Below are 18,075 nucleotides of genomic sequence, written 5' to 3'. Positions count from 1 at the left end.
CCATTCTATCTTCTGGATATTTGTACCTCTACCCTCTCACTGATACCTTTTTGAGCCTATGTCTCATTAATCTGAAAAACAAAGAGAAAGAAACACTAAACCTTACTTAGACTCCTACATCTCCGGCTAGCTACTACCCTATTTCCTGTTCTTTCCCTTTAACAACCTAAAGAATTATCCAGTCTTGGTATCTCAATTTCCTCACTTCTCACTCAGTCTTCAAGGCAAGCTAAATGTTCACTTTCCCTGCCACTGCTGCCTTTGTTGCCTCCTTCTGCCCCATAACGTGAAAACAGCCATCATAATCCAGTGGGTATTAGTAATCTTTGCTGTACTTCACCTTTTAGCTGCATTTGATGCTGTTTGCTCCTCCTTTAACTCCTGTAATTTCATACCATATTTTCTATCTACCTCCCTGGGTAGTGGATTTAAATTGATCTATCTTCCCTATATCCTATGAATGCTCATTTTCTTGTTTATTCCTATGTTTATGTATTTTGAGAGAGAGAGAGAGAGAGTACTAGTGGGGGACAAGGGCAGAGAGAGAGAGAGAGAGAGAGAGAGAGAGAGAATCTTAAGCAGGATCCATACTCAGTGTGGAGCCCAATGTGGGGCTCAGTGCTATGACTGTGAGATTGTGACCTGAGCCGAAATCAAAAGTTGGACGCTTAACTGAGCCACCCAGGTGCCCCTGAATGTTCATTTTCTTCACCTTTGTCATTAAATGTCGGAGTCCTTAAAAATTGAATTAGATTCTTCTGTACCTTCCTTAAAGTCACTAACCTAGGAGCATCTATGACACTATTCCCCCATCATCTCACATTTCTTAGTCCGTCCCCCAAACCAGATTCTTTTGTACCTCCTAGTTTTTCAACCCACCTATTTCTTTCACCACTGCCACCTTAGTCCAAGCTTTCATCATTTCTTGCCTAGATTTTCAGTACCATGTGGTAAAACAACACTCTTCCTAATTCATCATTTTCTGACACTACTTTATTCCTTCATAGCACTTACCACTTCATGACTTTGTAAACTCTGTCTGTCTAGTATTCGTTCCCCTTTAACAGAGTATAAATTTCATGAACTCAGGGACTTTGATTTGTTTATTCCTATACATCCAGTATACAAACAGTGCTTGCCACATATTGGGCACCCAGTATATATTTGTTAACTGAGTGGGTAGACTGCCAGCAGGTCTACCCACATCTATTCCTGATCCTTTTCAGTAGCTCCTATATTTTGGAGTCAAAGTAACGATAAACGCAAATCTGTGAATAAACACCGCTTAAAATTCTTCAGTGGTTTATCATACTTTTAGGATAAACATTGAAATCTTTAATGTAGATTTCAAGGCTTTGCATTATTACTTCAAGGCTTTTGGGGGGAGGTGGTACTCATCTGTGTCGTACACGTCGTTGCATCCATTTCTTCCCTTTTTACTTAGGTAGCTCCTACTCAGTCATCTTTTAGACGCCAGCTTGAGGATTCTCCCCATAGAAGTCTTCCCAAACCACTTCCTACCCTCAGTGGATAAGTCTTCACACCATCATGGAATCATCATCCTTTTCTTCTGAGCACTTCTTCAGGTTTTTACTATACCTGAAATCGTGTGATTATTTGGTTAATACCTGTTTTCTGCTTTCAGTGTAAAGGAAGGAGTCCATGTCTGTTTTTGCTCACCATTGACTGTTTAGCTCCAAGTTCTATGCCTTGGATAGAAGGTATACAGGCATTAAATACCTGTTGACAGAATTAATGAGTATGTTTCTTAAATATATCTTGCTCTTTCATTCCCCCTTGCCTTTGGTAACTGCTACTCTCTGAAATGCTCTTTTTCACTACTTGGGGCCTGGCTGATCCCTCCTCCAGCTGATTTTTGATGCCCCTCATCTGAACATATCCCTCTCAAAGCATGGCAGTTGTTAATTTACCTGTGCATCTACCCTGTTAGACCCTAAGCCTCTTGGGTACATGGGTAAGTTTTTATTCACTTTTGTGTTTTAACTACAAAGCTATGTCTATCATTCAGTAACCCAGGGAGGTTCAATTATAATTAGAAAATTCAATATCATAGATACATAAGTAGCAACAGTTACTGAAGAAGAAGGTGGTCAGCAATTTCACATGCTGTATACAGATTGCAGAGGATGAATGAGAAAGAACCAAAAGACCAGTAATGCTCCTTCTAGTTATTAGTTTCCTCAGGCCCCTCTTAAAGGGCAGTGACCCTCATATAATGCATCTTTTTTTACCACAATGCTATGAAGCTAGAAATCAACCACAAGAAAAAAATCTGGAAAGACCACAAATGCATACAGGTGAAATAACATGCTACTAAACAGTGAATGAGTGAAGCAAGAAATCAAAGAAATAAAAAGTTACCTGGAAACAAATGAAAATGAAAACACAACAGTCCAAAATCTCTGGGATGCACCAAAGCGGTTTATTTCATTTTATTTTATTTTTATTTTTATTGTATTTTTATTTTTATTTATTTTTATTTTTAAGAGAGAGCTTGTGCAGGGGAGAGAGAGAATCCCAAGCAAGCTCCACACTCAATGTGGAACCAACGTGGGTCTTGATCCCACAATCGTGGGATCATGACCTGAGCCAAAATCCAGAATTGGACGATCAATTCACTGAGCCACCCAGGCACCCCAACAAAAGTGGTTCTAAGAAGGAAAGTTATAGCAATAGAGGCTCACCTCAAGAAGCAAGAAAAATCTCAACCTTACACTTAAAGGAATTAGAAAAAGAACAATACACAATACACAAAGCCAGCACAAGGAAAGAAATAAAGATTCGAGAGGAAATAAATGATGTGGACACTAAACAAAACAATAGAACAGATCAGTGAAACCAGGAGCTGTTTGAAAAGAATCAACAAAATTGATAGACCTCTAGCAAGACTCATGAAGAAAAAAAGAGAAAGGACTCAAAATCACAAATGAGAGAGGATATAACACCTAACAAACACCACAGAAATACTATTGTAAGAGACTATTGTGAAAAATTATATGCCAACAAATTGGACAATTAGAAGAAATAGATAAATTCCTAGAAACCTATAACGTATCAAAACTGAAGCGGGAAGAAATAGAAAATTTGAACAGACTGATTACCAGTAAAGAAATTAATCAGTGATTAAAAACAAAAAACCTCCCAACAGGGGCGCCTGGGTGGCGCAGTCGGTTAAGCGTCCGACTTCAGCCAGGTCACGATCTCGCGGTCCGTGAGTTCGAGCCCCGCGTCAGGCTCTGGGCTGATGGCTCGGAGCCTGGAGCCTGTTTCCGATTCTGTGTCTCCCTCTCTCTCTGCCCCTCCCCCGTTCATGCTCTGTCTCTCTCTGTCCCAAAAAATGAATAAAAAAAAAAAACGTTGAAAAAAAAAAAAAGAAAAAAAAACAAAAACAAAAACAAAAAAAAAAAAAACCTCCCAACAAACAAAAGCCCAGGACGAGATGGCTTCACACAGGAATTCTACCTTTTTTTTTTAATGTTTATTTTTGATAGAGAGAGAGGCAGAGAATCCCAAGCAGTTTTCACACTCTCAGTGCAGAGCCCAACTCAGGGCTGGATCTCACAAACCTGAACCAAAATCAAGAGTCAAATGCTTAACCCACTGAGCCACCCAGGCACCCCCTACCAAACATTTCAAGAAGAGTTAATCCCTGTTCTCCCAACTAGTTCACAATATAGAAGAGGAAGGAAAACTTCCAGATTCATTCTATGAGGACAGCATTAACCTGATAGTAAAACCAGATAAAGACACCACTAAAAAAAAGAGAACTACGGGCCAATTTCCTTGATGAACATAGACACAAAGCCCTTTAAAAAATGCTAGAAAACTGAATTCAACAATAAATTTTAAAAAATTATTCACCTTGATTAAGTGGGATTTATTCATGGGTTACAAGGGTGGTTCAGCATTCACAAATCAATGTGATATAGCACATCAATAAGAGAAAGGATAAAAACTGTATGGTCTTTTCAATAGAAGCAGAAATGCATTTGACAAAGTACAACATATCATGATAAAAACCCTTATCAAAGTAGATTTAGAAGGAATATACCTCATAAAGGCCTTATATGAAAAACCCACAGCGAACATCATACTCAATGGGGAAAAACTGAGAGCTTTTCCCCCTAATACCGAGAACAAAACAAGGATGTCCGCTCTCACCATTTTTGTTCAACATAGTACTGGAAGTCCTAGCCACAGCAATCAGAAAACAAAAAGAAATAAAAGGCATCCAAATTAGTAAGGAAAAAGTAAAACTTTCACTATTTGCAGATGACATGACACTGTATATAGAAAACTCTAAAAGACTCCACCAAAAAAAAATACTAGGACTAATAAATGAATTCAGTAAAGTGTTAGGATATGAAATCAATATACAGAAATTGATTGCATTTCTATACACTAATGAAGCAGTAAAAAGAGAAATTAAAGAAACAATCCCATTCACAATTGCACCAAAAATAATAAAATACCTAGGAATAAACTTAACCAAAGAGGTGAAAGACCTACACTCTGAAAACTACAAAACATTTATGAAAGAATTCAAGAAGACTTTAAAAAATGGAAAGGCATTTCATGTTTATGGATTAGAAGAACAAATATTGTTAACAAATATTGTTGAAATGTCTAGTGTTTAAATGTCAGAAGCAATGTGCACATTTAATGCAATTCCTATCAAAATACCAACAGCATTTTTCATAGAACTAGAACAAACCATCCTAAAATTTGTATGGAACCACAAAAGACCCCAAATAGCCAAAACAATCTTGAAAAAGAAAAGCAAAACTGTATCACAATTCCAGGCTTCAGGTTACAAAGCTGTAGTAATCAAAACAGTATGGTACTAACACAAAAATAGACACATAGATCACTGGAACAGAATAGAAAACCCAGATATGAACCCACAAGTATATGGTTAATTAATCTTCAACAAAGCAGGAAAGAATATCTGAAGGGAAAAAGACAATCTCTTCAACAAATGGTGTTGGAAAAACTGGACCACTTTCTTGCACCATACACAAAAGATAAATTCAAAATGGATTAAAGACCTAAATGTGAAACCTGAAGTCAAAAATCCTAGTAGAGATCACAGGCAGTAATTTCTCCGGCATCTGCCATTGCAACTTCTTTCTAGGTATGTCTCCGAAAGCAAGGAAAATAAAAACAAAAATAAACCATTGGGACTACATAAAAATAAAAGGCTTCTGCACAACAAAGGAAACAATCATCAAAACTAAATGGCAACCTACAAAATGGGAGAAGATATTTACAACTGATATATCCAAAAAAGGGCTATATCCAAAATATATGAGGAACTTATAAGACTCAACACCGAAAAATATAATCCAGTTAAAAATGGGCAGAAGACATGAACAGGCATTTGCCAAAGAAAACATCCAGATGGCCAACAGACAACATGAAATGATGCTCATCATCACTCATCATGAGGGAAATGCAAATCAAAACTACAATGAGATATCACCTCACACCTGTTAGAATGGCTAAAATCAACAACACAAGAAACAACAGGTGTTGGTGAGAATATAGAGAAAAGGAACACTTGTGCACTGCTGGTGGGAATGCAAACTGGAGCAGCCACTATGGAAAGCAGTTTGGAGGTTCCTCAAAAAGTTAAAAAATAGAACTGCCCTACAATCCAGTAATCACACTACTAGGTATCTACTCAAAAAATACAAAAACACTAATTCAAAGGGATACATGCATCCCTATTTTCATTTACAATAGCCAAATCGTGGAAGCAACCCACTGTCCATTGATAGATGAATGGGTAAAGAAGATGTGGTGTATATACACAATGCAATATTATTCAACTATATGAAGGAATGAAATATTTCTATTTGCAAAAACATGTATGGAGTTAGAGAGTATAATGTGAAGTGCAACGAGTCAGTCAGAAAGTCAAATAGGATTTCACTCATATATGGAATTTAGGAAACAAATGAGCACAGGAAAAAAAAAAAAAGAAAAGATAAAGCAAGAAGCGTCTAGACTCCACTACAGAGAACGAGCTTGTGGCTACAAGAGGGGAGGTGGATGAGGGGGATGGGTGAAATAGGTGATGGGGATTCAGGAGTGTACTTGTCCTGATGAGCACTAGGTGATGTATGGAACTGTTGAATCATTATATGGTACACCCAAAACTAATATAACACTGTATGTTAACTATATTGGAATGAAAAAAATTTTAAGGCAATGACTCTTTTTAATCCATGTTTAGCAGAAAGAGTTGTCTTTCTCTTTGAGAAATACATTTTCTACACATTCATTTTTCCTAAATTTGCCTTCATTCAGGAGGGGCTTATTAAACAATAAGTGTTATTATTATTTATTATTATCATCTATGTCGATGCTATCCCAACCTGGAAAACCTACTGATGGATCATGCTTTGAGATTTGAATTATTAAACTTCCATTGAAATACTTGATAATAATTGAAAAATGATGTGTCTGTCATCTTGATTGTAACAGCTTTTGTGGGGCATCTGATTTGTAACCTTTCCAGTCTTTTGTTCATTAAAAAAAAGTCTTAGGAAGCTTTTAATTTTTAATAGACTTTGTAACAATTTACCATGGTTCTTCATTATTTATAATGTCAAACAGAAGATCTAGGGAAAGAGTTTCCTATTTTATTTTAACAGATGTTAGATATCAGGATATGAAGAAAAGGAACAGTACAAATGTAGGATTTATGAAAAATTTTCAGTTATCTTTTAGTTAAGTCACTTTGGTGAAAAGGGTATCTGCTATGCAAAATAACATGCAGAAGCATAAAAAACTGCATTTTCAGCCTATTCTTGATGAGACCGATTTTATCCTTAATCAAAAATTATCTTGATATCTGCCTTGATAAAATTGATAAATATGCAAGAATATATATATATGCAAGAATTTTCACTTGTGTAACATTACTTTTAAACTCTTCCAAAAATTTTTACTTCACCTTCATTTAGAGTACGATAGCCTATTTTTTCTACTTCTTTAATATCATTTATATGTTTGAGTCCACTTTCACATCTTCAGCAGTAGTAGAATGGACATACAGAAACTTTACTTTGTTTAGAAACATAGGGACATAAGGCTTATGTATAAATGAATGTCCTTGGATGACTTTGGGGAGCTCTAGACTGTTAACAAAGGGAAAATAGACTTCTATTTTCTTTAACTCATTGTTTTTGGAGACTCTTTGTTTCAGCAGCTCAGCTTTCACCATAATACACTTGAATATATATGCTCTTGAATAGAATAGTGGAATTGTTGTCTACATTATTTCTATCTCCCCTTTCCCTCCAGGGCATATGGTTGAATTTATGAAAGTTAAGTGCACACATGATATGACTTTAACCATTTTCTTTACAGCTCAGCTTTGTATTATGTGATACTGGTGTAGTCCTATAGGTTTCTTTCAGCTTCTCACATCACTTAGTTTTTTATCCTTGTCACCTTTGGCATTTAAGTCTTAGGACTTGGATTGGCCACATTTATTTTTCTCCCCTTGTACACTTCATTCTTGACTCCTGTTTCTTTGCTATTACAACCCCATTGGGATTCTCTGACTCTCCTCCCCATCATCTCATTTTCCAGTTTTATTTTCTAAATACCTCTTTAACCTATCCATTTCACTCACTGACTCCACTTTAGTACAATCTGTCATCATTTCTTACCTAGATCCAACTTTAATTGCAAACATTATTCATGCATGCACTTATTCTCTATGCATTTATCTCCACTCATTTCTCTGGTAATCACATGGTTCCTGGAACTTGCAGGAGCACCTTCTTATATGGGTCTAAGTTTACTCCTCCCACTTGAAAGAAAGAGTGATGTTTTTATTCCTCTGTTGTCACTCTGAATACAGTAAACATTGATTGATTAATTCTTTGCTTTAGGGTATTGATTCTTACCTGGAATATTTATTCAAAATATCCATTTTCGTACATGTGGCTCTGGTTCATTCATTCAGGCTCCTGTGTAGTGGTGTGTCATTGTATCAGTAGGCTATAATTAATTTATCCATTCTCCTGTTGGTGAGCATTTAGATTATTTTGAGGTTTATTTGGTATTACAAACCACTTCAGTTAACATTCTTACAAATGACTCTTTGTACATGTGTATAAGAGATTCTTTAGGTACATATACCTAGGAATGGAATGGGTGATAGCTCATGCACATCTTCAGATTTATTACAGAATGTCAGACTTTTCAAAGTAGTTTTACCAGGTTATACTTGTACCAACAGTAGATTTTCATTGTTCCACTTCCTAACATTTGGTATTGTCAGATATTTTTCCCAATGTATTAATGTGAAATGCTGTCTAATATTTATACTAAGACTTTATTGTATTCCTGTATTCCAGAAACAGATAATGCATGCTTCAAAAATTACTTTTTGGAGCACCTGGATGACTCAGTTGGTTAAGTGTCTGACTCTTGGTTTCAGCTTAGGCCATGATCTCATGGTTCATGAGATCAAGCCTCATGTCAGGCTCTTTGCTGACAGTGCAGAGTCTACTTGGGATTCTCTCTCTCCCTCTCTTTCTGCCCCTCCCCCACTCATCCTCTCTCTCTCTCTCTCTCTCTCTCTCTCTCTCTCTCTCTCTCTCTCTCTGTCTCAAAATAAACAAATATACATTTTTTAAAAATTACTTTCCATGTTAGCAATGAAAAGTATAAGAAATTAGAAATAAATCAATAATAGATGTGTAAGAACAAAACATTTAAAAACAAAAGTCTGAAATAAATGAAGGATAGTGCCATGTTTATGGATAGAAAGATATGAATTGAATGCAGTTCCACCAGTTGCACTGAACTTCACAAGCTGATTCCAGTAATTTTTATGAAAGCACAAGAAACCAAATCTGGCCTACAAATTTTGAGGAAGCTGACTTGCCTTATGTTCTAATAATCAAAACCCTGCTATACTGGTATAAGGCTAGATAAATAGATGAGTAGAACAGAATATAATATCCAGCTCTGTAAATCAAAGACAGAGCTCAGTAATCTACACTTTTTTTTAAAATTTTTTTTAACGTTTATTTATTTTTTTGAGACAGAGAGAGAGCATGAGCAGGGGAGGGTCAGAGAGAGAGGGAGACACAGAATCTGAAACAGGCTCCAGGCTCTGAGCTGTCAGCACAGAGCCTGACGTGGGGCACGAACTCACAGACCATGAGGTCATGACCTGAGCCGAAATCGGATGCTCAACCGACTGAGCCACCCAGGTGCCCCAATAATCTCCACTTTTTAACAAGGTGATTGTTACATGCCAAAGTAGAGAATGACAGATTTACTAAAACAGAGCTGTTAGCATTAAATATGTATTATTAGAGATGTTTTTATGTATTGCGTCTAGATCATAGACACATACTTTTTTCTCTTTCTTATTTCAGCTATCAGAGGTGTACATCAGTTTCCTGTCAGTAATAATAACTTATTAATTGATTGTTGCCCTAGGGTGGGGAATGGATGCCTTCCTAGATTTACTGTTGCCATTTTTGCATGTTGGTTTCTCTGATAACCTCCAACATTCACTACTTTGAGAATCTCTGGTCTTACGAGCTTGGGAGTTTTCTCTTAGAGTTTTGTTATCATTATCAATGAAATGAATTTGAGATTCAAAACTTTAGTCAAATGTTACAAATATGAAAGCAGAGAATATGGTTTTTAGCTGCCCGTTTTTATTTTTAAGCAGTTATGTTTGCATAATGAAAAATCTTAAATTGTTCTGATTTACTTAAAAAAATTTAGTGAAATTTAGGGAACTTTGTACATGACCCACTTATATACTAACAATAGGTCTATAAAAGTAGGATGGCTCTTCTTTATTTTTAGATTCTTAAGAAGTTAATGAAAGTGACCGCATTTTCTTTTCATTTTAAATGTCAGATTTAAATGTCTTTTAATTTTAAATAACCCCTAATATTTAGTGAACTTTTTATGAATAATAAAACAAATGCTTTATGAATGATACAAACATTTGTTTCTTCTAAAAGTGTACTAAAAGCCTATATTGCAAAGCAGCATTACATATAAAATCAGCATACTTGTAGATTCTAAGCCATACACAGAGTATTGGAATATGCACATCAGTGTTTTCAACTGCAGGACTGTAATCAGTTTAACTTGGAAGGAAGAGGAATTGAGGAAGATCTAAAAGATATTTATCTATGTTTGATCATGAATATATGTTGAAAGAGCTTAGTTATTGGAGTTAGATCATTTTATTTTGTTGTTGTTGTTTGGTATTCAGTCTTCAAAATCCAGTGCCTATTTGAAATATTCAGACTGAGTTCTCACTTCAGACTAGCCACATGTTAAGTGCTTGATAGCCACACGTAGGCTAGTGGCTATCGTGTTGAACAGTGCCTGTCTCTAAGATTACAGTACTTCATAGGATTATTGTGGAAAGGAAATGTATATAAAAATACATATAAAAACTAAGTTCATAAAAAAACAACAACAAAGTCCATACATGCATAATAATACCTGGCCCATTATAGACAATAAATGTCTCTCTTTGCTCTCCATTACGGTAATAGCTTGTTATACTTTGTTTTTTTGTAACATTATGCATACTAGGAATTTTCAAGTCAATATTTTTTTTTTCAAAATGAAGAAAGCAAAACGTTATTTCTTTAAGCCAAGTGATAGTAATCAAGAGCCAGGCCTTTGTGGGACGTTTGGGTGGCTCAGTTGGTTAAGCATCCAACTCTTGATTTTGGCTCAGGTCATGATATCATAGTTCATGAGTTGAAGCCTCACATCAGGCTCTGCACCATCAGTGTGGAGCCTGCTTGGGATTCTGTCTCCTCTCTGTGCCCCTCCCCCACTTGCTCTCTGTATCTTTGTCAAAAATAAATAAAAATAAACTTAAAAAAAAAGAGCCAGGCCTTTGCAATAGACATTGCTACTTTCAATCATTTTGTTTCTTATTTTTCTTTCTAAGATTTAACTTTCATCTAAGGTTGTTGGAAATGTAGTTTAATTGGTTGGTATCAAATTTCTGGTTTTAGACTGATCCTATTTCTTTGTATCTCATTTTCCACTGTTCTTTTTTAATGGTGCCTCTTATATACAACTAGAACTTCATTCTTGAAGAAAATATTCTCAACTAGGACCTATGTACTGTAATGAAATATTCCTGCACAGGACTTGGGAGACCTGAAGATGACAAGTCCTGTGATTTTTCTGTGGCTAGTTTTGTTTTTCCATTAACACATAGTAATTTTTTTTTTAAGTTTATTTTGAGCGAGAGAGACGTGGGAGGGCAGAGAGGAGAGAGAGAGGGAGAGAGAGAATTCCAAGCAGGCTCCGCACCATCAGTGCAGAGCCCAAAGTGGGGCTCCAACTCACTGTGAGATCACAACCTGAGCTAAAACCAACAGCCAGACACTTAGCTGACTGAGCCATCCAGCAGCCCCTAACACCTAGTAATTTTGTTTGAACAGTCACATCAGTGATTTCCCTTTGTCCCAGGCTCTTGCCCTCAGCTTTATTGGGTCAAATATAGAAAAATGGAAGGCGTATTTGGTAATTAAAAATGTAAAATATAACTGTCCAGAAAATGTATAGTACTTGTAGCTTCAGTTAAGCACATTCTTTCACTATGAGTAAATAATAGGGTGGAGGTTCTTAGCATAAATTCAGAAAAAGTTATACAATTCAAATAACCCATCACCATGGAGCACTACCTACCACTGGGTCCAGATAGCTCAGTTCCTTGAACCAGGGACTGTTCTGCAGATGGGCTTTGGATGAACTCTGCCAACATTTACTTCCCTGTTTTCTGCCCTTCCATTTCCTCCACTTTAACACATTCTTCTTTTATTTATTTATTTTTTTTAATTTTTTTTTTTCAACATTTTTTTTTTTTTTTTTTATTTTTGGGACAGAGAGAGACAGAGCATGAACGGGGGAGGGGCAGAGAGAGAGGGAGACACAGAATCGGAAACAGGCTCCAGGCTCCGAGCCATCAGCCCAGAGCCCGACGCGGGGCTCGAACTCACGGACCGCGAGATCGTGACCTGGCTGAAGTCGGACGCTTAACCGACTGCGCCACCCAGGCGCCCCAACACATTCTTCTTTTAGATATTAACTACTTCTCTTTCCTTTACCCAGGAGATTCTTTTTCTTTAAGGTAATTTAGCTTGTCAAGGTAACAGATACATTGTGTGTTGCTTTTATAGTTTTAATTTTTGTTTTCTGTATTTCCAACTTTTTGAGAAATAGCTCATTCTTCCTTTTTCCCCAGGAATAAGCTATACTTCTATTTCTCCACAGTGATTGGTAGTAAACTCCTTAAACACAATAGGCTTGTGTATGTATTAGTAATAGCATGAAGCATATATATGGGAGGAAAAATCGCTGGCATTGTATCTTTGTTCACAGCAAATCTTCCTTAGGATAGGAAAAGAAAACAAAGATTAATTTCCTGGGTTTGAAGCCAGGAAGAAAAGAATGGTGTTCTTAGTGATCTGGAATTGAGAAGTAGGCCCAGGGTTAATTATAGAAAAAGTATAAGGGGTTTGGGGACTGGTATTTATCTTAATGTGCTAGACTTGGAATTTGAATAGAGAATTCTCATCCAGACTCTTAACTATGTATGGATGTTAAGCGTAAGGCATCTAAAAACACCCGTCACCCCTTTTCTAGGTTGGTTTGAAACTTTATAATGAATTAGGCTGACAATACCTGAACCTACAGATCATCTTAGCATCAGTAAAAGTGAGGCAGACAAAAATAAAGTTCCTCATAATTTAGTTCAACAGCAAGTGCCATATATGAAGAGTTCTTGCCTTAAAAAATTGCACTCAATTTAAATCAAATTATCAGTACACAGGAAAAAAAGAGGATAGAGGAAGCAAGCAGCACCAAGAGAAGAACAATCAGCCAAACCTAGAAATTGAGAAATTCTACAGGACAAATGACACAATTTCTCCAATACATGAGTGGCATGGGAAGAGGTGATGGTACAGCAAGGAGGGCTGTTACAGACTAAAAGAGGACTACAGAGGAAGTAGGGGGGTTGCAAGTTGGGGTGCGCCTGGATGACTCAGTTGGTTAGTGTCCAACTCTTGATTTCTGCTCAGGTCATGATCTCACAGCTCATGAGCCTGAACCCAGGCCAGGCTCCTGCACTGACAATACACAGCCTGCTTGGGAAAATGGTAACTTTTTTAAGTAGGGTAATGGGTACAAGGAGGTGTATATGTTCTCCTCCCTACTTTTGTGCATATTTGAAAATTGTCATGATAAAAGCTAAAAAAAAAAAAAAAAAAAAAAAAAAAGTGTGGGGGGGATGCCAAAGACAGAAATCTTTTTTTGTAAATTCTTAACTATTGAGAATAAACTCCAGAACCCTTCCCATGGCCTACAAAGGCCTGTGGTCTGACCCTGGCTGTTTCTCAGACCTCATATCTTTTTCTCCCCATTCCAGCCATTCATTCAGGTCCCCCACTTACGCAGAATATGCAAAGAACAATTTGCCTCAGAGCTTGTTTGTATTTGTCTTTTTTCTGCCTAGAATTCTTTTCCTCCAGTTATCTAGCTGGCTGGCTTTCTTGGGGGATCTTTGTTCCAATTTTGCTTTAACCGAAAGTCCTACCCTGACCACCCTACATAAAATAACCTCCCTCTCCTGGTCACTATCTTTGCTTGCTCTGAAGTATTTACTTTTTCATAGCATTTCCCACCATTTGCTTATTGTCATTCATTCCCAAAAATGTTAGCTGCAAGGTGGTAGGGTCTTTATCAGTTTTATTGACAGTTGTATTGCCAGCACTTTAGAACCATGCCAAGCACTTAGTTACATAACTCAATAAATATTTATGAAATAAAACAATAAACACTTGAGGTCACATTTAATAAAACAGGTATGATTTTCCTCTCTGCAATTGTTCTACTTACCTTTCACTTGTATTATCATCTTTTTTTTTTTTTTAATGTTTATTTATTTAGTTTGGGAGAGAGACATAGAGCATGAGCAGGGGAGGGGCAGAGAGGGAGGGAGACACAGAATCTGAAGCAGGCTCCAGGCTCCGAGCTGTCAGCACAGAGCCCAACGCCGGGCTTGAACTCATGAACAACAAGATCATGACCTGAGCTGAAGTCGGAGGCTTAACTGACTGAGCCACCCAGACCCTCTCACTTGTATTATCATCTTTACCTAGAAGTAGGTAGAGGAGGATTGTGAAGAACCTCATTCCTTATTCTAACACAACACTTCAAGGGGCGCCTGGGCGGCTCAGTCGGTTAAGCATCTGACTTTGGCTCGGGTCATGATCTCACGGTTTGTGGGTTCGAGCCCTGGGACAGGTTCTGTGCTGACAGCTCAGAGCCTGGAGCCTGCTTCAGATTCCATGTCTCCCTCTCTCTCTGTCCCTTCCCCGCTTGCACTCTGTCTCTCTCTCTCTCTCTCTCCAAAATGAATAAACATTAAAATATTTTAAATAAATAAATAAAATAACACTTCAAGGTAGAAAATCAGGGCACTTTATTACAGGAAACCCTGAAAAAGTTATATTCCAGATGTATTAGACTTTTAGGCATCCAATAATATGTAAAGATTTTAATTTAAATTTCTTTCATGTACCACGTAAGTAATGGAGAGCTCTCTCAAATCTGAGATGCTACTTTCAAGCAGTCGGCTTTCTAATTACTTTAAAATGTGTATTACAATATTTCTCAACTTCCTTTTGGATAAATCCCAGGATAAAACTCTTCTAATAAAAAATGTTGCCCCTGAGTTTGCCAAATTGAGTATTTAATCTATTAGTATAATCTTGGCATTTATGATAGTAGGAATCAATATATGCCTTTTGTGAATAAAAACATTTAAGTTTTCTTTTTAAAAACAGATTAGATTGAGACCTTTAATCTAATTTAAGTTTTCTTTTTAAAAACAGATTAGATTGAGACCTTTAATCTAATTTAAGTTTTCTTTTTAAAAACAGATTAGATTGAGACCTTCAATCTAATCTGTTTTTAAAAAGAAAACTTAAATGTTTTTTCACTTGTTTTGCTTTTCTTTATACCTTTCATCTTAATTGTTGTGTTTTATTTTGGTTTTAGGGTGTGTTTTTTTTTTTTTTTCTATTAACTTGCTCTTTTGCCATTCTATCATATAGACTTATGTTTATTTATTAGTCAGGACTTTGACTGTGGGGACAGAAATCCAGATCAAACTATCTTAGGCAAAAGGTAGAATTTCTTATAAGGATACTAGATTTATCAAGTACTAGCAAAACCATGGGCAGAGCAGGGATGCCCCTGATCCTTAGGGATGACTTCAACACTGTCAGAACATTCTTTTGATTGGTTTCATTCCTCTTTGAAGATTTTCAGAAGCATAACTCCTAGCATCTCCCTAGAGCTCTCAGGAAGATATTATATCTCTCTGCTCAGTTTCCATATGACCCTGAACCAATCACATGAGTCTGGGGTTTGACTGTGGTCTAGTTTGGTCAGAAAATCAGGGAGTTAGAGTCATGCAAAAGCACGATCATCCTCACTAAAGTTAAATGTGGACAGAAAGCACAGAAAAGTGAGACATTTACAACAGTCAGCACCTTGGGCTTCTCCTAAAGTTAGGGGTGTATCTGTATATAATTGGAATAAAACACAGTGTTCTGCTATCTTATACAAGCATAGTACAATTACTTCCCTTGGTTTGAACAGTATACCACTTTGCTTTAGGTTTTGCTTCAGCAATGAAGTCACATTGATAATCTATAATGAGATACTTAGTATTACTGAACTTTACTTTATTATTCAGTTACACCATCGCAGTAAGCCTGGAAGGAGAAGTAGATTAATCAGAGATAGATTCTTCATTCAGGGAAGAGAGTGATGGTTGCAGGGAGAGAGCATACAGTACTTGAAGTACATATCCTAATACCAGAACACAGCGCTATTCAAAGGCTCAACTCATTTCTGTTTTTGTTTGAGAAATGGGGAAAATAGAAGAATGGGGACACTACGTGCTTAGAGAATTAAGGGTATTTTGTTTGTTCCGTGTATGTTCCATAAGTTATTAGATATGTAAAATGACAATTCCAAGTCCTCTGTTTTTTATTAATTATCTCTTAATGGGCAATAAAACTGCTTTGCATCTGTTAGCAAATAAAGATTGTACTAAGGAAAATGGGACCTATGATTTCACTGTTTTTTATTCTTTATAATAATAAAAATTTTATGATAATATAGCATTCATTCCCTTTCACTAAACCTGTCTCCCTTTCACACATACATAAACACATAATACTCACAAAGCATTCTGACCTATCCTAACCCCAGGATTCTTCTCATCTTTTAAAGGATCCTTTCTGTCCAAGGATCCATTAAAAACCCTCAGTGTGACTTTTGGTCTCTGTGGGGGCATGAAGTCCACTCCTCCATTAATTTAAGCAGCTATAACACGAACCACATTAAAAGTGAAAGTCTTATAATCTCCTGGCACTTCCAGTAGTAAAGAAGTTTGGGTGCCTCTGCCCTATACCAACTTTCATACTATAATAGAGGACAGAAACATAGTTAATAGAGTGTGGACATGTTCTTGGAGCAGATATAACAAAGGAGTTTCTTGTTTGATAACCTGTAAATTTCACTAATAGGAGCAGAAGAGAATGATTAAAATTTATATGGGCATGGAAAGAATAAAAAGTACCTAACTTTGTATAAACATGGATTCCATAATCCAGAGACAACCACTCATAGCATATTGGCATATATCTTTCCAGATTTATGTTGTTTTGCATATGTTTTCGAAAATTGGAGACATACTCTTATACATCGTTTAACACATCAGTATTTTAACATACTTTCCTTGATACAATAACAATAATGAGATGAGTTTTAAAATTTAATTGTATTCTATGTAGTAAATACAATAAATTAATTTGTTATTACAGGTTGAGTAAATATTGGTGTCGGTAGAAAAATGTTGGTTGAACACTTTTAAACTTATAACTAAGTTTGAAAATCTGGGAAATGTTTTTATAAAAATGTGTTTATGCCACTACATTGGCTCCGTTTTAGTATTAATTGTGATTTTGAAAGTTTTTCTGCTTTTCTTCCCAGATCCAAGTATTTTAGAACATGCTCAAGAGGTGAGCACTTAACTATAGAGGTAAGTAAGTCTTGAATCTGATTGGATAAAAGTCCTTTCAGGAAGGCAGAAGGGACATTTTTCTTTTCATTAAGGGCCCTAGATTTAGTATGGACTTGTTATATTTCAATATTACTGATGCCAATGAAAAGGAAAAGAATTGGTGTGGGGAGGGGAGGGGTGAATAGGGAGAAGTTTGCAGAAGATTATGGTCCTGTTCTTCTAATAGAACTGCTATTTCTACTAAGAAGTGGTGTTTTTGTTTTTTGTCTTTTTTTTTCCACAGTGCACAATTCAAAGAGAGGGTACTCTTGTGCAGTTACAATGGCTCAGTAGACAGTGATTCTAGACATAGATGGTTGGCCTGCCCCAGTAAAGAAGTACAGCAGGATCAAAGCAGAAAGCTGACTTTAAGCAACTCCACAGGATGAATCACTGAGTTTCTTATTCTTTGTGTGTAAAATATAATAATAGAATCTATTCAGTCCCTGCTATGTCCCACCTACTCCACCATAGTTTATAAATGTCATCACACATAATTCTTAATGTAGTTCTGCTGAATGGGTGGCAGTCATCCCATTTTATGGATGAGAATGAGAGGCTTAGACAGGTGAAGAAGTTGGGCTTTGTTACAGCCCATAAATGGCAGAACCTAAATCCAGTCCAAAACTGCCTGGCTTCAAAGGTTGAACACTGTACTTCACTGCCTTCTATATTAAATAAGGAAGCAAGTAAACCAGAAATTAGTTTTTTAAAAAAATTACAAACCAAAAAACAAACAAAAAAAAAGTTCAAGATAATAATTTTAAACAATTTTAAGTGACTTCTTTAAAAAAATTTTTTTTGAAAAAAAAAATTTTTTTTGAACGTTTATTATTGAGAGACAGAGAGAAACAGAGCATGAGCATGGAAGGGGCAGAGAGAGGAGAAGA

General features: G+C 36.4%; 1 protein-coding gene across 2 annotated transcripts in view; it reads left to right on the top strand.

Annotated features, from left to right (window-relative positions):
- AP1AR (adaptor related protein complex 1 associated regulatory protein) overlaps positions 1–18,075 on the top strand; it is a 39,986-nt gene that overhangs the window by 6,370 nt on the left and 15,541 nt on the right. For both annotated transcript variants that reach the window (XM_058721637.1, XM_058721636.1), the window contains exon 2: positions 17,116–17,164. In XM_058721637.1, the coding sequence (XP_058577620.1) occupies positions 17,116–17,164 (49 nt within the window). The remainder of the gene's footprint in view (positions 1–17,115; positions 17,165–18,075) is intronic.

This window comes from Neofelis nebulosa, chromosome 3, assembly GCF_028018385.1.
Source record: "Neofelis nebulosa isolate mNeoNeb1 chromosome 3, mNeoNeb1.pri, whole genome shotgun sequence".
In the NCBI taxonomy this organism is placed as follows: domain Eukaryota; kingdom Metazoa; phylum Chordata; class Mammalia; order Carnivora; family Felidae; genus Neofelis; species Neofelis nebulosa.
Note: the sequence above shows the minus strand (reverse complement) of the source record. Positions and strands in the feature narration are given on the sequence as shown.